The sequence below is a fragment of the Cyrtonyx montezumae genome, unplaced genomic scaffold (genome assembly GCF_038088225.1).
Source record: "Cyrtonyx montezumae isolate F1298 unplaced genomic scaffold, pur_monq_1.0 scaffold_14, whole genome shotgun sequence".
NCBI classification, from domain to species: Eukaryota; Metazoa; Chordata; class Aves; order Galliformes; family Odontophoridae; genus Cyrtonyx; species Cyrtonyx montezumae.
Window position 1 is genome coordinate 5,741,651 of NW_027071870.1, and position 20,847 is coordinate 5,762,497.

General features: G+C 35.7%; 2 protein-coding genes across 2 annotated transcripts in view; both read left to right on the forward strand.

Moving 5' to 3' along the window:
* Positions 1 to 14,446, forward strand: part of LOC136045464 (macrophage mannose receptor 1-like) — a 48,107-nt gene extending 33,661 nt beyond the window's left edge. The window contains exons 19-30 of the mRNA XM_065731346.1: positions 562 to 662; positions 1,153 to 1,295; positions 2,018 to 2,132; positions 3,930 to 4,099; positions 5,848 to 5,950; positions 6,855 to 7,084; positions 8,012 to 8,177; positions 9,074 to 9,226; positions 11,165 to 11,281; positions 11,488 to 11,655; positions 13,785 to 13,838; positions 14,128 to 14,446. Of these exons, the coding sequence (XP_065587418.1) occupies positions 562 to 662; positions 1,153 to 1,295; positions 2,018 to 2,132; positions 3,930 to 4,099; positions 5,848 to 5,950; positions 6,855 to 7,084; positions 8,012 to 8,177; positions 9,074 to 9,226; positions 11,165 to 11,281; positions 11,488 to 11,655; positions 13,785 to 13,838; positions 14,128 to 14,369 (1,762 nt within the window). The 3' untranslated portion in view covers positions 14,370 to 14,446. The remainder of the gene's footprint in view (positions 1 to 561; positions 663 to 1,152; positions 1,296 to 2,017; positions 2,133 to 3,929; positions 4,100 to 5,847; positions 5,951 to 6,854; positions 7,085 to 8,011; positions 8,178 to 9,073; positions 9,227 to 11,164; positions 11,282 to 11,487; positions 11,656 to 13,784; positions 13,839 to 14,127) is intronic.
* A 4,769-nt stretch (positions 14,447 to 19,215) lies between these two features.
* LOC136045458 (macrophage mannose receptor 1-like) overlaps positions 19,216 to 20,847 on the forward strand; it is a 28,004-nt gene continuing 26,372 nt past the window's right edge. Inside the window, exon 1 of the mRNA XM_065731332.1 lies at positions 19,216 to 19,372. Within this exon, the coding sequence (XP_065587404.1) occupies positions 19,312 to 19,372 (61 nt within the window). The 5' untranslated portion in view covers positions 19,216 to 19,311. The remainder of the gene's footprint in view (positions 19,373 to 20,847) is intronic.

Below are 20,847 nucleotides of genomic sequence, written 5' to 3' on the forward strand. Positions count from 1 at the left end.
AGCAGTGAAAAAAAATATGACGTGATTGAATGAAATTCTGTCCTGTGCATGAAAAGTTCTTAAGTTTTACCCAAAATTTCCAGGGATTAATATTTTCTGCTTGGTGTTCTTGATTGTACAACTGTATTCTGTCCTGAATTTATCTCAATTTTTCCTCTGCGTAGGGGAATGATCAAGCATTTCACTTGTGTTACAACTAAAATCTCTTATCTGTGTAATAGGAAAAGTGAATGTATGACATGGGGGAAATGATGAGCATCTGTGCTATCTAATTTTGAAATGATGTCCAGCTTTCATGTTGGCCTGAATAGTTATTTTGGGTATTGTTCTGTCAGCTGCAGAAGTGTCTGCTTATAGTGTAAATTGAAAGTAAGCACATGTACTATGTTTATGCATGGAGAATAATTTTAATGCAATCAGCAGGGAGACAATCTAGTAAAAAAACCTTGTATATGTTAGACTACGAACTGCTATATTAAAGATATTGCAAAATGCTTTGTTTAATGTGAAATCAGTCCTACTTATATTAAATAAGTGTTTTGTTGGATTGTTTTTCTTAAGCTGGATGGATGGCACTCCAGTGAATTATTTGGCATGGGCACCACATGAACCTAACTTTGCAAATAATGATGAAAACTGTGTAGTCATGTATAAAAATTTAGGTGAGTTCTGTGTGTTTGCTCCTGAATTTCATTGTTTACGTGCTCATGTTCCAATTTTTTTCTTCTGAAATGCACCCATTCTCTCTCCCTCTCTTTTTTTTTTCTTTTGCTGTTTGATGTTGTTGTAGAAGACCATAATATAGTCAGGACTTAACATTTCTCAGTTCCTATTTTTATTTTAAATATAACATGGGGAAGCTCAGATAGAAGTTTGTGGTTATGATTTCTATACAGCTCTTTCATATTTTGAAATTAAAACTGGCCTAATGTGCTGCTATAAAACTCTATGACCTGTTTCTATGTTGCTTTCAATGCCAGTGACAGCGTGTATAAAGTCCATATTTATCCTAGATTCTGACATAGAATTATAATAAACTTGAGGGACTTGGGATTTGATCTTTCAACTTGGTTTAAGAATGAGTGAAAATTATTTTGAGCTTAATAATTCCAAATGTGATATCATACAATCCCCCTTTTATCTTACATTTAGGATTTTGGAATGATATAAATTGTGGTTATCCAAATCCCTACATATGTGAAAGGCACAACAGTTCCATTAATTCCACAGTTCCTCCAACAACATTTTCAACTCCAAGAGGATGTAATCCAACTTGGCTTTCCTTTCAGAACAAGGTACTATAACAAATACAGAGCATCTTGGATGTTTGTCAAAGCATTAAATAGAAAGCAAAGAAATTATTTAATAATATTGTTTCTTATTGGAGTACATACTGTTATTTTTTTTTCCAGAGTGTTGGTTGATGTCTACATGTTCTTTGTTTTCCCATCCACTATTTTGCTTTTTGACACTTAATTAGAAGTGATACATAAACATACTTACTTGCAGTTTATGAAAGTCATTCTCTAGTCTTTTCTTCAAACCTTATGTTATGCATTTCCTAAAGAATTAAGATACAGTTCTTGAACTACTTACACTTTGGTTTGTATTTTAACCAAATAATGCTATTTCAGTAATTAATATATTTTGTCTTTCTTGACTTTAGAACTGTGGAAAGTTTTGGAGAGTCAAATAAAAAAAAACAACTGGTGGGTTAATGTCAGTCTTGTAGAATTTGCCAATATTAGTTGACGATTAAAAGTCAGGTTTTGCTTATTTTCTACTGATTTAAAATCAAATCTAGTGTGTCTTGGTTAGAAGAATGTTTTCTTGAAACTTTGCATTTTACCTAGAGAGTGGACCAGAATCAAAAGCTCATTTGTGCAGAATGTGTTTTGTCCTGCTTAAATCTTTTACTTCACCTTTTCTCCTTCCTGCTTTGCTTGAAACAGTGATGTTCAATCTGTAAGAGATGTTGAAGTAAAGATAATAAATGGAGAATATGTTGATGTTTTAGTGTTACAAAATATTTGGATCTACAGAAGATGAACGTGTCACTTGGCATGCTGCACGAACAGCTTGCTTGAATTTAGGAGGAAACCTGGCCACTATTCCTAATGAAAAAGTGCAAGGTACTGTGAATAGTTCTGTAGCAACTAGATGAGATGTCATTTAGTTTTTACTGATGGTTGTTGTATTTGTGTAAATATGGATGACATTTGAATGTCTCTGCCTCTGATTTTGGTTCTACAACATGCAATGCATAGAAATTTACAGTGAAATCTGCACCTGAATCTACCAAATTCTGGCTCAGAAATGCATGTCTTATCTTGGCAACCTTAGTAAGGTTTTTCTGCCTGCACATGATGCCAGCTGGACCCAGCAAGTTACATTCCAAGTGATATAGTTTCATTAGTTGGTATTAACTCACTGCATGGCTTTCCATACTAACTCAAGCAGAGCACCTTTGAGATTAAAGCATGCTGTCTCTCGGCAGTTTGAGGCAAAGGTTTGACTGCTCATACACCTAGCTGTAACTCACTACACAGTTACATCACTCTTTTCGCTAGAGTAGCTGATTTTAATAATTACAAGAATCACATTAGTGACTGGGAAAATGGGCAGGTATCTCATGCTTGAATAAAAATGACACATTTAAATTAAAAATTAGGAGAGCTTTTGATTAGATGTTAATAACCTCTCTTTTTAGAAATACTGTTTTAAGCTACATAGAGAAACAAGTCACTGTACTCTGAGCAATTAACTAGCTTAACTAGTTAATTAGCTAACATATTAGATTGCTAACATGAACTTAGCACTGCTAATTTTTTTCCACTCATGAAGAGATGAAGAGACAAACTTTCAAAGGCTTATCAATCCTTATCCAACAGAACCTATGTGCAGGCTTTGAATTCTAGGTAAGAGTGAAATGACCAATAAAGTTATATGCATAAAGCTATTATTACTGCTGATAGTGTAGGTACAAAGATTTGAGTTCTTGTTACAGTTTCTTGCAGAGCAGCAATGCTAATATTTGGCATGGATATCTATAGGTCTTACTCCTGGAAATGTTAAGTAAGTTGCGTTCATTTTAAAAGACTGAAAGAAGGTGCATGGTTAATAGAGTAGAAAGAAATTTATTTTTAGAGAAGAGTGAGCTCATAACATTGACTAGCAATTGGCAAAATACATGATAATTTTATTTTAGCAGAGTATTTGGTAAACTGTGGTTTAGTGGCTGACGAATGCCAGCTGATCTAGCCTGCTCTTTTTTTTTTTTTAAACTATCCACAATAGCTAAGATGATCAAGCATTTCCTTGGACTTTGCAAAGCTGTGTTAATTGCTCGTCTGACACTCATTATAAAGCATCTCTCTTGTGTGTTCTACTCCTTGTTATGGCAGTGCAGGCTACTATGTGTGTATTTCAGTGATAGAGGAAACAGTTCTGCTGTTATAGATGCAGCTGCACAAGTGGTTGGTGCTCAGTTGCATTGTCTGTATGATGCCACTCTAACATAAGCACTCTGGAGGAATTATCAAAAATGTGTGTAATCTACACAGCATTATATTTCTATATCAGTTGTAGTACTGGGATTCAAAAGTGTTTTGAGACCTTATAAAACTATTCCTGTCATGCTTTTGGAATTAATTCCAGTACAAGATTAGATGCTTAACTGGAGTATGTTGCAAAAAGAAATAAAAAAACAAATATATGTCGGTTATCTGTTAAAGTCAAATTCACTTCCTTTCGTCTTACCTGTTTGTGTAATAAACTTCTTTATTTCTGTAAAATACATAGTATCACCAAATGCCATTAAAGTCAGCGAGGCCTGTCACCTAGGTTCAATCACCTTTCATGGAAAATATTTTTCTTCTTTATTTCTCTCCTTTATTTTGCTATTATAACTATTTTTTTTTCAACTCCAGCTTTCCTCACCTTCCATATGAAAGATTTTCCTACTGACACATGGATTGGATTAAATGATATAAATCATGAACTGAAGTTCCTGTGGACAGATGGAACAGGAGTTTACTTTACAAACTGGGCCAAAGGCTTCCCATCGGGACATATGGGATCATACTCATATGATGGCCAGGTAAATGGCAATCACAAACTGTCTACTGATGCTTGCTTTTAGATTACATATTCAGGCATTTGATGGGATTTGAAACTCTTTATTGCTTGGTCTACTGGTGCATATCTATAGAAGCAGCACTGATCTCACTGTAGTTGTTTTTCTTTTTTTTCCCCAGAAGCCTGGCATTTTAAAACTATTATTTTAGGTGTTATTAATGGTGTTATATATTGTATTGCTAAAATGATTACTTAGAAATCCTACACGTCACATACAAATCCAAGTAAAGCGGAGAGCTTTGAGCCACTGGGATGTTGCTGTGTTAGCTGTTGACAAATATTGTATAGTGTTACAGATATTGTAAAGATTGCTTTCAGATTTCATTTCTCTACGTCTTTGAAGGCTCCAAAACGCCTGTATTTGCCTTGCCTTTTCTCAGACTTTGTTAAAAAGACAGTGAGATTCCCACCTTGTGACACTGTACAAAAAGTGTGCTGAAGAACACATCTTCCTAGTGCTCTGATCATAGCTGTGCCTGATCGTAGGGGGTTTCTCAGTTGATGTGTAGTTTGCAAGATTTATTTACAGAAAAGCATTTTCTGTTGTATATACATGCATATTTTGTCAGTCACATTTGCAGGAAGGACATATCTTTGCAAAAAGCTAGGCATTCAAGCTTCATGGAAAAAAAAAAAATAACTTCCCCTATTTTGCTGTCATACAAACTGATTTCATAGGTCATAGGGTCCCTCTCACTAATCTTACATGATTCAAAAATTTCAGTTACGGTATTAGCTGTGTTTCTTCAGAATGAAACTTTTACCATGGAAAACTTAGTTATGTGTATAATGTTATTTTCCTGTTTTTGAAAGTATCACCTCTGAGCTTCTTAGCCTTATTGAGGAAAATGTTAGAAGATATGAAGTTCAAAAGAGAAAGCAAGAATCAAATGTTACTTTTGGAAGGAGTAATACAGTTTATACTCTTTTAATCAGAAGTATTAGGATTTTCTGTGAAGTCATCTGTGAAAAGTTTTAAAGTCTCTATTTTAAAGTCTCTAAAAAAGAACATATAGTTTATACAAAGTCCTTTGCTACTCTTCAATTGGAAGTATTTAAATCCGAATGCATTTCACTTAATGTTGAAGTTTTTCTGTGTATAGCTTCTGTTGGACAGCAAAAACTAAGAAAACAGTGCAGTAATCACTCTTTAGTATGTACTACCATAGTATGTGCTGCCAAAGTTTCTAGATACTGTGTCCATGTAGAAGAATTAGGAATTTCACTGTAAAGGTGGTACCTGCAGATCGGTGGCTGCCTTTGAGTAGCAGTTGTGCTGATTTTGCTGTTTCTAGTATAGAGAAAGCTTGCAATAAGAAATTTTAAGGGACAGATATTTCAGAAATGTCACATTGCCCATTGAAGGTTCTGTTTCTTTTCTTGAGCAAAGTTAATCTTTTTCTACAGCAGTTGATTTAATTTATCTTTAAATTGTCTATGGCTTTCCTTTTCTTCATGCTGTATGCCTGGAGATGGGAGGATCAAGAAATTTCTTGTCTGCTTATTCATCACAAGGTTGCTCAAGATAGAGCAACGTTAAGAAACTCATGAAGTGCAAGAGGAACAGAAACTTCAAATCATTAAAAACTTACAAAATATAAAAATAAAATTAGTATGTTATTTCTCTATGAAGATGTAAATGAGAGACAGAAGTTTTTTATCCATATTTTCTGGTTATTTGTAACTGATTTTGTATCTTCTTGTCCCAAGGCTGATTGTGTTGTCATGAGAAATAATCCTGTTAAGGAAGCAGGGAAGTGGGCTGATGAGAGTTGTGATAACAATAGAGGATATATATGCCAAATTAAAGCAGGTATTTGTGTTTTCTTTTAAAGTATAATCAAAGCTCATGGGTATTCAGGCTCTTACTGGGGTGTTATGATACATCAACAAATTGCTTTTCATGCAGAAACAGAAGTATCATATTTGTCAGACCAAAGGTCCAGTTAAAAACTACTCCCAGCTCACCCTTCCCAGTAACTGCTGTGTTACTAACTTCCTGAACTGGAATTTATATCTGCATATTTGTATTTAGTATGAAATTTCACTGTGTATTCACTGTAAGGGTGGTACCTGCTTACAACAATGCCTTTTAAGAAACTGATATATCAGAAATATATCAGAATTATAATTGTTCCATGATTTTGTCAGTCATTTTCTGAACATGCTGGCTTTTAGAATGTATTCCGGGAAACACTGAATTGTACAAGTCACATCAACTGTCTAGAGTGTGAATGTAACTCACTCACAATGAACTTGAGCTGATTTACCTCCAAAAGGAAAACTAAAAACATTGAAAACCTGAATTTAAATACCAGATTGATTTGTAAGAGCTGGTCTGTTTTGTTGTTTACATTTTCTCTGGCAAAAAGATCTCTTGAAGACAACACAGTCTCTGCAAAGCACTTGTACTGGTGAAAAGTTGTGACCTACTCTACTCCCAATTCATTTAAGTTATACTGTTCTGGAGGATTGTACAGAATGCCCCTTTACTCTTTGTCACAGGTTGTTCTAAGCAGCTCTTTTCCTTTTGAGAGCTCTGTACTTGATTTTTACTACAGAATTTGGCCAAAGAATGGCACATTCAACCCTTGCTGGTCAGGGAATATGAAATCTAGGAAAGAGTCAGGTTGCTTTATCTTATCTTCAATTACAATCAAATCATGATCACACATTGAACTAGTTTCTGAGACTTTTTTTCTTTCTTTATTATGCAGATGCTGAGTTTCTCCCTTCTACAACTGCAGACCCATCAAGCATTATCCGTTATGGTAACAGTAGTTATTTGTTCATCCATACCAAAATGACATGGGAGGATGCACAAAAAAACTGCAATCATCATCAGTTTGACCTTTCCAGCATCTTAGACCCCTACAGTCATTCATTCCTATGGCTAAAGATATTAAAGTATGGGGTGCCTATATGGATTGGCCTTAACAGTAATGTGGTAAGGACATCAAACTAATTGAACGTGCTGCTGTTTTTCTTATGGAAAAATCAGAAAGTGTGAAGTCTTATTATCTATTCATATTTTTAACTTCTTAATTTATATCTTGGTTCTAAATACTTTTTATACTGTCAGATCTACAGGTAGGGATCTCTACTCTTCTGTTACTCTTAATAAATTGTGCATAGTGTACATACTTTTAACACTTTTTCTGTGATATTAAATTATATGTACTTCCAAACAATGCATCCAGGCTAGCATTTTGAATTGTCTTTTTGTAGAGAATGTGTAATGTTTGAGATAAAATCCACATATTTTAAGATGTATAGAGAAAATCATTTGTTCTAAAGTAACACTGGTTCTGTTACAATGACTTCCAACATTTTGAGAATTGTTAGTCAAATAATTAAATAATTGGTTTACTTTATTTTATTTGTCTGCCCTCTCCCAGTTCTTTGGTATTTAGGTACGTTCTTGTATTCATAAGTTCATAAGTTCATAAGGTTGGAAAGGACCTATAAGATCATCTAGTCCAACCATCCTCCTATCACTATCTCTACCCAACTACTAAATTAAGTCCTTAAGTATTAAGTAAATTAAGTATTAAAGTCCACATTTACTGCTTGACACACTTGTCCTGCATTCCCTCCATTTGGTTTAACACACAAAAGAAGTAAGAACTAGAGAACATAATATACTATTTCTTAAACAAATAAATATTTTTTTCATACTTAATAAACTAAATTAATCAATTCTCATAAATTTAGGTGGGAGGTAAATGTACCTTAAGTTAAAATATTCTATGTTTCTTGAATAATCATTTTTTTGCCGTAAATAAAAACTTGCACAAGCATCCTCATAACAGATGTTTGACTAACAAATAAAGAGTTAATGATTAAGTTTAAATTCCTGGGGTTTTATTTTCAGACTAATGGACGTTATGAGTGGATTGATAACTGGAGGATGACGTATACTAAATGGGCCGAAGGGGAGCCAAAGCAAAAAATAGGCTGTGTTTATCTAGACATTTCTGGAGCCTGGAAGACAGGATCCTGCAATGAAAGTTACTTCTCTGTTTGCAAAAAGCCTGATGGTAACAACTGGAATCTAACTATTGTATCGATTGTCTAGTTAGAGTTCATTGTGCTAGGTGGTATGCTGATATGTATTAAGGTGCTGTGCTTTATTTCAAGAACTAAACAAATGAAATTAATTTAAATTTTATTCAGTTTATGAGTCTGCCTTAAAATTAAGGTCATTACTTATTAATAAAGTGTGACTATGAATAGCTATTGCTTTACATTAATAGTTATATATAGATTTCAATTTTATTCTGATATTATCTTGTAAAAAAATGGAAAAACTTCAAGGATCAAACATAGTGAATCAAAAGGTAGAGGTCATGCTGGTTTGGTGTTAAGGAGGAATGGCTGAGTGACCGAGCCATAAGGAGTTACATTGAGTGTTTGCTCATTGCAGCTATTCAAGTTTTTCTTTTATAACTATACAACAAATTACACCAAAATTGCTGAGTTGTTTACATGTGCTCCTTCAAGCCTTTTCTTCTGCTTTTTACCAAAAACTTCTGTTACTGATAATGCATTCTGCATTCCATGGCATTAGGTCTCAATCCATAAGACCAAATTCATGTGACCCCTAATTTAGCTATGCCTGTGAGTAAAGAATAGAGATAAGAATGTGTTGAAGTTTAACAATGTGCTGGAGTTCTTTGAGTTCTTTGATAATATGTTTCTCAGGACTGCAGTTGCAGTACTTTTTGTTCATAAAGACTTTTTGCCATTGTGTTGCAGTAACTGCTACAGACTGCCAAGTTTACATTTTGGTAAATACTTGAATGAATTTTCTTATGTTCTATTAGAATAATCTGTTCATGATAAAATAAGGTATAAGACAGTGAGTCTAGTAAATTCTTTCCTTCCCTTTCCCTTTCCATTTTCTCTTCCCCTTTCCTTTTTTTTTTTTTAACAGTTCAAGCTCCTACTGAGCCCCCTCAGCTTCCAGGAAAGTGCCCTGAATCAGAAGGACACCATTCTTGGATCCCTTTCCGGGGTCACTGTTACTATATAGAATCTTCATCGACACGAAACTGGGCTCAGGCATCTTTAGAATGTCTGCGACTGGGTAACTATTGCCTATTAAAGAGCATATCTTTCTTTATTCTCTCTGTGCAAAGCTGAACACGTGATTTCAATTCTGTGATTTCAAGGTCCAAGTATAGGTCCACAGGACAGTTACATCCAACTTTTAACCTGATTTTGGAGGAGATGAAGAATAGCTGTCTACCATTGCCTTTCATGTGTATCAGGCATTAGGAGAGCTATGTGGCCTGGAGTGGAGATCAGTAAAGAGGAAACTTTGTCCTTTGTCCCTGCTAGGAGATAGTTAACCTCATCACTAAATAGCAATCACTAAATCTTGGTTTAATGGAGTTTTTTATCCGTTGCATATCTGATCTGATTTACACCTTAGTTATTCCTGTTTTGGATGCTGATTGTTTAATTTCCTTATTATATTGTGGTGCCCAAGCCTGCACTCAGTGCCCAAGGTAAGGCAGCATCACTGTAGAGCAGAGTGGGACAGTCACTTCCTTGACTAGCTCTCTATTCTCTTCATGATGTGCAGCAGGATATGGTGGGCCCTTGTGGCTGTCAGGGCGTGATGTTGACTGGTATACAACTTGCCATTTATTTGCCTTCATGTCTTTCATGCCTGGACATTGGGCCTGAGACTGTTACATAGTGGCTGCAGGACAGAACTGTACGGAATGTACCTTTCTCTGAGTCCATAATTTGGGTTCTTCCCTTTGCTCCTCTGGGCTTGGGAAGAATTGTCTTTGGTGGGCTGATGGGTCTGGAGTAGCCAAGGAGAGGTACTGCTTGGGGTACCCCCTCTGCTATTGTCTCTCTGTGTTGAGGATGTGTAGAGGAGTTTTTCGTGACAAATATAACAGAAACAAAATATCTGAATCATTCTGCAAAAGAAGAACAAGTAGAAAAACATGAAGACTGCAGTGAAAAAAGAGGAAGGTTCCATGTTCTCCTATATTTTGCTGTCCCTACTTGCACTCTATTTTTTGTTTGCAGTTGAGCATTTTCCAGTTATATCTCATGCATAATAGAATTCAGAACCATAGTAGAATTTATCACTAGCTCAACAGTGATCCAAATTTCTTTTACATTTTTATTCTTTTCAGCTCTGTTTCCCTTACCTCAGGAAAAACACCTTCAAATATTCAGTAGCCCAATCAAAGCAGCTATTGCAGTATTGACTGGATTTTAGCCTCACATGAAAGAGGGCTTAAGATGGTCTTTATTCAGTGTTTAAAAATGTTTCATAGAAAGTTACAGTTCATTCCCTCTGCTGGCACACTGCACGCTCTATGCTGTGATGTCTTGAATTTGCTACGGCATCAAAGAGGATGAATCATTATGGCAGAGTGCCTGTTGTTGTATGTGAATGACTAACAGGATACCTACCATACTAACTGGGCAACAGATGACCAGGGTGATCTTTCTTTCTCTGATGACTGCGGTGAGAATATAGGAAAATAAACAAGACCTAGTTGAAGAGTTTCACTAATGATTGTGCTTCAGAAAGCCAGCAAGTGTGCTATACATGATCTGTATAAAGGCTTGGAAAATATTCAGTCATCAATATGTAAAGATAAATTTTGCACAGACTGAAGATAAGCTACTTTTTAGTTTAATCTTGTGATTTTGCTTAGAGACTTCATATTGAAATGTCAGTAGAAATGTTCACTGTATAACCTTTTTGGCTTGTATTTTTCTTCGAGCTGTTGTGTTCAGTTTTGTTGCTATTTCCCAGTGATTAGAAAATAGTGCTAGTGCAATGACTTGGAAATGAAAAGAAATACATCAACAAAAATACATGAGTTGTTCATGTGATATTACCAGAAGTTAGCTTTTGTTCTGAATTTCAAAATTTACTTGGAACTTGGTACAGATAATCAGTGGTAAAAATAAGATGGACATTTCATGACAATGAGAGTACATTGCACTGTGGAACTTTGAGGTCTTTTTTTCTTTTTGTGTCTTGAAGGTGCCTCTTTGGTATCAGTTGAAGATTCAGCTGAAGCCAGCTTTCTGACATATATAATTGAACCACTTGAAGGGAAAACATCGACTTTTTGGACTGGAATGTACAGAAATGTGGATGGTAATTGCTTTAATTTTGACTTTTTTTTGATGAACAATTGCCATAAACTATTTGATATAAGTCTTAGAAAAAAAGGAAATTAGAAAAGGTAATAGGGAAAGCTAGTAATCAAGCAGTAACCAGTAGATTTCTCAGGAAGACAATAAATGCAGACAGGAAGTGAATACTATCTTGTTTTTTAACATGTTCAATATTTTCCCACATAGGAGAGTGGCTGTGGCTAGACAACACTGCAGTGAATTTTGTCAACTGGAATACAGGGGAGCCTTCCCCTCAACAAAATGAGCACTGTGTTGAAATGTATGCAAACTCTGGATACTGGAATAATATCTATTGCAGTTCCTACAAAGGCTATGTTTGTAAAAAGCTAAAAAGTAAGTGCTACGTTTATATATATATTTTTAAATATATGGAGTATTCTTATTGTGTGTTAGTATTTGTAGATGTCTTCTGCACACAGTGCATTTTAGCTGAGCATTATTGGTTTTTATAAATGCCAAGAGAACCATATTTGCATACAAACAGAAAGAATAACTCTTGTCAGAAAGTGAAAGGATTGATTAGTTTTCCAGATCCCATTGAATTGTTTTGAAAAGATTCTGTTCTTATCTCAACTGTTCCTAGTGTATACACTTTACAAATCTGTCTATCCTGTGTTGACAGTTGTTCAATTATCATGTTGTTAATGTTCTTTGCACACAAAAAATAGTTTATTTGAAAATATATTCCTCAGGAAATCCCTTCTTTTTAGGGCAGGGGGGGATACCCTTTGCTCGTTTCCTTCTGGCAGGCTCATATGTGTGCTATTTCCCTGTGTAAAGCAGTGCTTCTCTTACTTGATTTTTTTTTGAATTGTGAATTGACAATCAATTTTGGACCTTTTGTCTCAAAGTTGTGCTGTTTTGAGAAGATAAATAAATGAAAACTAAGCCAAATAGCATAGTTTGTATGTCATAATATGAAATAACAGAATGTGCAAATTTGGCACATTTAGGGCATATGCTTTGCTAAAACTTGTACCAGTCATTTCTTCCAGCTTGCATTACTGTATCAACAATCTTACTCGTAGGAGAACAAAATACACTTAGGGGCTGAGCTGTTCACTTCCTCTAAAATACTGGAAATGAGAAATTCTACTGTCCTTTCTAAGAATTTGCTTTCATGCTGTATTTTCATGACTTACTCAGATGCTAGTAATGGTGACTGTATCTTTCACGAGAATTACTACAGAACTGTTGGGTTTACTTGTCCATTCAGAATTTACAGTCTGTTTACACTGTGCCTGGAAAACGAAAAGGCAATTTCTTTTAATTCTTTAACTGAAGTAGTCATAGAGGCAGACAAATGTTGCAATTCATGGCCACCCCTTTCTTTTCAACAATTCAGATCTCCTCTAATTACTGACAATTCTATTCACCTGTTCTGATACTAAACCAATTCTGAGAATTGAAACAGGTGAAAGACAGTTACAATTAGCTTCAACTGATATAGATCCTTGAGCTGGAATGTTATGGAGTCAGTGAAATGTCATGGCAAATGACATGAAAAGTACAAGGACTATATAGTACCTCACTGAGGGACAGGACTCAATTGAGTCTTACACTGATGTAGAATTGCAGCTTAGGTCAGCAGAATTTTGCAAAACTGTGGTAGTGATAAACTGAGTGTTAGAAGCATCATTTAACTTAGTTTCATTTGCTGTTCCTTGCTATGTTTGCTGCTTTTTGAAAAGGCTGCAAATGCAAAACTGTGATTGAAATTTTCCTGTAAAACTGATGCTATTTGCTGTTCCATTTACTGAAATAATTATTACTTTAGCAACTTGAAATTCTGGAGCTGTGCTACTACATAAATAATCTAACTTATTTTTGTAAACAAGTAGGTAGTATAAACAACAAGCTGCATTTTATAATTAACAGCATTAGTGGATATTTTTTCTTGATAGAAAGTCTTGGAAGCATCCAAATAATCATTTCTAATTTTACTTCAGAGAGCTAGGTATAGAGAAATATAGGTAGTGCTGAGCTGACAGATTGAAAGAGTTTTGAAAATCCTTAGAAACAAATATTAATATAATAAATATTGGATTGTTAATTAAATGAAGGGTCTAGTAAAACAATTTCACTTCCAGGATTCATCTTCATCAGAATGAAACATGATGCACCGATTCAAGATTTATGCATTGATTTTATGTCCATGCAAGAAAATGGGTCCATTTTTCCCATCAAGCCAGATTTCATGGCCCAACTACTTAATTTAAAATGGTACATGGACATTTTAGTTTGGACATAAGCGCTAAGACACTTTGAAGTTCAGGAATAGCACAATAGACCATTGTACTTTGAGTTTTAATATATGTATAGAGCTTTGTGTGAGATCTGTATTACCATAAATTTTTCGGAATATGACTTTTGCTATGATTTTTCAAATTATGTAATTTTAATATAAAATAAAGAAAAATGTAGTAATAACATAATTCTTTTTCAATGTTTTGAAATACCAGCAACTGAAGTGCTGCCATCAGCTGAAATGCCACCAGCTGAAATGCCTACAAAGGGTAAGGATATTTGCTTATTTTCTTTCAGGTAAACAAAAAGTTATCCAGTGGAAGATCATAAAAAATAATATAGAATATGATTTTTATTTTATGTAACCTACATTTTCTGTAGGATTTTCTATTTTTTCTACACTTCCCTATGTTTTCCAAGTGTTTCCTAAGAGCACATTATTTCCTAGAAGAATATGATATACACAATTGAGTATCCAAACAAAAAATGTAAAATGATGATATGTGATATGAAATGCAGCTAGCCTTTTAAAATCAACTTATTTGTATTTGTTTTCAGCAATGACGAAGCATGAGGAGGCTCCTACTCTAAGCCATGGAAAAACAGGAGTTGTAGTTATTGTTGTCATCATCATCCTTGTTGGAAGCAGCCTTGCAGGCTATCTCTTCTACAAAAGAAGGAAGAGTCACTTGTCAGCAAATGACAGCTTTGAGAACAATTTGTATTTTAATAGTGATGGAACTGGAGACACAAAGGATCTTGTGACCAACATAGAACGGAATGAACATGCGACACTATAGGATAATAAAATTAATGTAATATGTAATGTAAAATGTAATGTATTAAAATGTGCCTTGTTTTAATAAAATTATGCAACTACAGTTAAACCAAAGCTATTTTCTCAGTGCAAATACTGTATTAGCTAATTTCAGTGTGTGTCTTTATTTCATAGCCATCTTGTGTAAGATTTCAGATTTCATAATCTTAGGAAAAAAGATAATGCTAATTATTAAACCAAGCAGTAGAAATGGATGCAGTAAAGAAGGTGAAATTTAGGTAGACCCGCTTAAGACAGCTTTCAAGATTTGAAGTTTCTGCACTAAATTCATTTCAGACCATGCAGTGATGCACAGAATCTCCAAGCTTTTCAACAAACATCTCTCTAATTTTCCCAACTTTCAAGTACTCCCAGTGGTATAACTACAGTGGTAGTTGCTAGGTAACAAACCTGTGTTTGGGCATCTTCTTTGAACCAAGAGACCAAAAAAATCCTTTCATGGCAAAATTCCAGTTCCTGTGATTTCACACAATGTGAAGAACAAAATATTTAGTTACTGTAGCTTAACTCTTCTAAGATTTGATCAGTTAAATATGGGAGGCAGGCCATTGAAATGGAAGAAGCATGATTAGCTGACGTTCTTGCTGCCTACAAGTGGACTTGTCTGGGAGAGGCAATAAAGTTAACAGCAAAAATTCCTAAGCACAATTACAGAGGTAGGGGAGGAACATTACCAATTTGTATTCAGAAGGTTTGTAGGAACGGTGTGTTTTGGTAATCATCCATTGCTTTTCTATACCCTCTCAATAAATGGCATTGATTTGTGAAGTGTTTACTGAAAGTCAGGAACAATTTAGCCTTACCAATGTATCCGTTAGTACTGACTTTGTTTCCTTTCAAAAATGCACAGATCAATTACCATTTACAGATTTCTTAGATTTCCAAATGTGAGGTTTATATTTCTAATTTTTCTGAATTTTATAAAACACATATCATTTGTGATTCCTCACTCACATATAAAGGTGTATCAGATTTGATTATGTGGTTTCAGAATTGTTCTGTGAAAGAAACAGTAGCTAGCTTTGATTTTTAAATAGTTTTTCATTGTATAGTCTTGCCTGTGTAAGACTGTAACAGGATAAACTTAAATGGGAGAAGACACAATCCTGGAGACATTCCATTCTAAACAATGATTGAATAATAACTGTATTTTCCTGTATCTATCCATGAATTATATGCTTAGAACCAAATCAAAAATGCCAGCTGAATGATCTAGTAAAAATCTGGAGTTATATATTCATGCAGCTAAGAAGGGGAAATCTGTTCTGGAGTCTGTTTTCTCTTTCTGCTCTTCTCCTTTTCTGATAATAATAAGTTATTTCTTCTACTATTTCCTTTTTTTTAATGCAAATTTGTTCAAGCATGTCTTTTTGAGGATTATTACTTCTAATGGTTCTTCATCCTACCTGGTGTCGTTTACAATCCAGAAACTTCCTGACTGACTTTGATTAATGATATTGAAGATACTATTGAAATAGAGAAGAAGGCATGTGAAAGGGACAGCAAAATGCCAAGAGGCTGTGATTGGAATCCCAGCCTCATTGCATCGATTGCTGGGCAAAAACAAAGCAGTACAATCTCTATCCTAAAGAAGTTCAGTCCTGCTCTGAGGCCCTCTGCAATCCTAAAGGCCTCAGATCACACCAAACAGTGCTTCCAGAGAACATTTTGTCATGTGTATGTGTGCAAATATACTATTGGAAAGAAAATGAAGATTGAGGAGGTGTTTTATTTCCTCATAATCTGTCTTACTTTGTAGGTACATCTCTACAACTAAAGACTGACAGAGAGAGAACCCAGCTCCTGGAGCCTGGCTTGTTTCCAAATTCATTTATCTTTTCTGAATTGAATGCCACTTAATAGCTAGCATTAGGCACAGCTGCTTCTGTGTAATGCTGTTTCTGTTCTACTCTAAGACGTAAGATTTTCAGAGGAATATGATATTTAAGCTGAATGCTTTACTGTTCATCCAACTGCAATAAAATGGGATTGAAGCAAATCTTCTATGAGAAAGAATGAACATGAAAGCAGTGTCATTTATAGCACAGAAGATCATTCAAGTTCAATTTAGTTAGTTTAAGAACACATACACTATACAAGATGTATACAATAATGACAGTTTTTCAAGTTTTGAATGGAAAGCAGAGAACATAACGATTATCTTAAACAATATCTAATTAACATGAGATTAAATGGACTTGTAGTCTTTTTAATTTTTGTTTGTTTGTTTCTGTGTAGTTCCCATTAGACAGAATACAAAAATCATCGTTCCTTTGGTCATATAGGAAGCTACAAGAATGATTGAGGAGAGTGGTTCTCAAACTGAATTTCTCTTTCCACATTCTCTTGTTATTTCCATCTTTCCAAGACTGAGCTGAAGTGCAGTAGCTTAACCAAATGTTTGGTGAACTGGCAACATGTCCTCCTTTCCTGCTGCTAAGCTATCATGTTCCCGACAAAGCGACTGAATACTTAGAAAAGTTTCCAAGATTGGGCTGGGGGAACTATCTGTGTTGCTCCTTTTGTATGAATAAAACCAGTATATCTTCTTACTGATTGTCACATCACTGTTTCTTCCAGCCATTCTCTGCTACAGGCATTCCTTACAGAAGCAGTCTTTTCTCAGGAGCATCCCAGTTGCTTTTGTGATCTCTTATTTTGTGTCCTGATAGATGCTACTACTTAGGCCTGGCTTTTCTGAAATATTCTTGATCAAAAAGATGAAAGGGAAAGTCTGGATAGAGAAGCAAAAGAGACTTCTTAGGTGATCCTTAACACTTCATATCCACAGCTCTCTGATTCTGCTGGGCTTTCTTACGTTTCATCTTGGTGGTTTAGGTACATGAATGAAAAATAAAGATGATCATGTATCCAGAAAATATAGCTTGAAAATGCCAGGTAGTTTTTGTTGTTCTTCAATACATTCTGAACCTATCTACAGAAATGAATAGCTTGTTCCCTCCATTTGTTTGTTTGCTTGTTAGTAGAGAATATTTCTACTGAGATTTTTAGTTTTGGCATTAAGAAAAACCTTTTCCTCAATTGGAAGCTTTGTGATTATGCTCTATATGAGAGGATTCTGGGTAGAAATCTTAAACATGAAAATGATCACCTTTTTTTTTTTTTCCAGATATTTATAGTGGTGCTATTCAAAAATGAATTGTTAAACTTCTTTAGGGAAGTACCTTGTAGAACCTGCATGGAAAGACCCATTCATTTCTGTGGCAGCAAGTGCAGAATGACTTGATGGTAATCATTGATAGCATGTAAAAGTTTGCCTTGCCGCCTCTTTTCATCCTGCTACGTTTCTTGTGCTTTGTTTCTGTTTCCTCTTTTCTGCAGAAGAGCTCTGACTTCAGGGAGAAGATAGTGAATCTGCACAGTGTAACTTCCTGCCTGGGAGCAGAGATTGCCAAAGGAACAATGCTGACTCAACACAAAACTCAGTGTTGCTTTTCTGAGTGGAGTGTCTCTCTGCTGTCTTCTGATCTTTCTTTTTGGGCTGTGACAGGGTCTTCTAGAAAATCATGGTGGTGAAACTGACCGCAGTATGCATTTTTCTGCTTCTGTCCACAAATGATTGATTACAATCCTTCATTTTCCAGTTCTTTCCTATTTTTTGGTCCCTTTTTCTTGCCTGCTGGTCCCATTGTTTTCTCTCAGCATTGTAATTCTTGATCTGCTCTAATTCATTGTGGTCTTTTTTAGGCCCAGGGTGTTATTTATTTGCATCTGAGTCAGAATAGCAGAAACAGGGTCCCAGATCTTCATGTGGGTATCCAGGTCCTCCTTTACTTACAATAGCAGCAGTTTTTCAGGGAAAGTCTTATTCTAGCTTCCATAGCACTAAAGGACCTTAATGGGTACTTTCTATAAATAGAATATCAGGGAACTTATCCCAAACCAACCTCTCCTGAAGATACGGGGTTGGAGATTTTCCAAAGGCCTTATTCAAGCAATTAAGAACCCAAAAAGTATTATAAAGCTATCACAAGAATGAGTGCTTTTTCTCTTCCTCAACTTCTATCTATTTCTAATTATTTTACATACCATAATGGAGAGTGTTTTTTTCAAAGTAGGCAGCATAGTTTTGTCAGAATGTCTAATCAGAATGTACTTTAGGATGTGGAAACTTTCATAGACCAGATGGATGAAAAATGTGGCAGAATTCCTTACCGGTTTGGTTTTAATCTTTAGCAATAATTGAAAATCTATCATTTTCCAGTGGCAGATTATATTTTTCACTTAATTGTGTCATTTATTTCCTGAATTGCATCAGTTGTGGCTGCCAGGTTGGGTTCATTGTTCCTGTACATGTCAAAAACAGAGCAAAAGAAGGGATAGGTGCTTCTTGAAGAAAATATGTTCTTCTTTTGCAGCTTTTGCAGCTCTATTTTTTTTCCTCTACTTCATAGCTACTTGATTTGCATGGTTTTCCCAGCCATTTTTCATGGTACCATATTGCATTCTGTTTTTTTCTTCATCATTTATTGTTTCAGACAAGTCGTCGTTTTCTTCTTTTTTTTTTTAATCACACTAGAGAGATATTAATGTCAACTTAATCCTAAAAATAATGACCCTGAGGTGTAAGGCTTGTTTCCAAAAATATTCACTAAAATGTGATGTTTTAGAACTAACTTATCAATGGAAGAGAAGACTCTTGTGTTCAGTACTGAAAATAGCTTAGAAAATAAAGCTTATTCATCGAGGTATTATTTCAAAATTACGTATGTGATGTGATTTGGTTCCTTATTTTCAGACCAGAACTTCCCTGTATCCGTTGAGTCTGAAAACCAAAAAGGATTTGTTAATCTGGGTCAGTGCAGAAGGGTTTTCTTGCACCACACAATTGGTTCTTCAGCAGGAGTTAGAGGTGGAGGGGAGAAAGGAGTGGAACATCTGCAATGGCTGTTTACCTTCTTGTGATTTTTCTGTTTTCCTTTAGTACATCTCTGCAAGCATCTGGTAAGTCTTTGCCCTCTGCTGAGTACAGTTTTACAAGTGATCTTTCTCCTGCTTTTCTGACATCCGTCCTCATGGACGGTGCGTTTAGATCTATTTGCAGCCCAGCATGTAATTTGGAATAGTTTCTTTCAACTTTTAATTCTAGTGATGTTTATGTAGACATTGTTTCCATAACCCACTTTTCAAGGAGGCGTATAAGTAAAAGTAGTAACGGGTGTGGGCGAGGCGGTGCTGACTCCTGAAAAGCAGCCAGCTGAGTGTGGACATAACTGACCTGAAAGTACTCTACTGGAAGGCAAATCAGCTCAGGGGCACAAGGCAGTTTCCTCTCAGCACGCATGGTGCCACTGGCTGATATCTGCACTGAATTTCCTTCTCAGCTCGTGTGGCCATTTCTCATAGACTTGTTTACTGGAATCCTATTTCCTAGCTGACAGCTTTAGGAGGGACCTTAAAAGCTGCTGCCCGATAGATTTCAGACACTTCTCATACTGAGAAGCTGGTGTGTGCAGTGCTTTCACCAGGAAGCTCCCAGTTAGAGAGCAGATGGGAGTGTTGTGCTATTGCAAGAACAGCAGAGATGAGATAGCAATCCTGGTCTAATCCACCATGAGTGAATTTCTCCTTGCAAGTTTTTGGGCAAGCCTTAGCTGGCTTTAAGTCAGCTTGAAGCACCACTGCAGCAGCAGAGCTATGCCAGGGAGAATGCCATCTGCTTCTTCAGATCTTCAGCTTTTTACAGGAATGTCACCACAGCAGTTTGCTCCCTGGTGTCCTGAACCCCATCTATTTCTCTCCTGGTAAGAAAGCTGGAGTGGCAGTAAAGCTCCATGGCATAGCAGAGCGAGCTGAATCATGTTGCTGTCACTTGAGGGGAGCTGAGGGATACAAGTCCAGCAGCAAAAATATTTCAGGTTTAGAGCAGGCTGAAATTCTGCCCACTTCTACAGTTGGTCTTCAGAAGCAAAGCCCTGTCGTGCAGTGCTTCACATTTCTATTTACAATTGTAGCTATTAATGGCACAGAGGACAGTTATCCTGTGCTCAGAACTGAAGTGATGATGTTGCAATTTGTGGTTTCCCTCCCGAGAAAAGCACAAGCTGAACTCTGACTCTGTGCAGAAATGACTTATGTACGGCTGCCAAAAATTCCAGATATTATTAACTAAAAATGCAAAGGGCTGCACTTGTTTGTTGAGTTGCAAAACATGGTATCAATCTGGGCCAAGTATAAAAATGATTGAATATTGAGTATGAAAACCTTTCTTCACACCTTTAATGCAAGAAGCCTTTTACTCACGTAATTAAAACCTGTTTAATATGCTATGTGGTGGTGAAAGTTTGAAGAACTCATGAAATCTAATAGAGGTCATTTTTGAATGGCATTTTGAGAACAGTGTTCTTTTAGGAGGAATGTGAAGAGGAAAATTCTGTTCTATATTGCATGAATCTTAAGAACACTGTGATGGAAATACT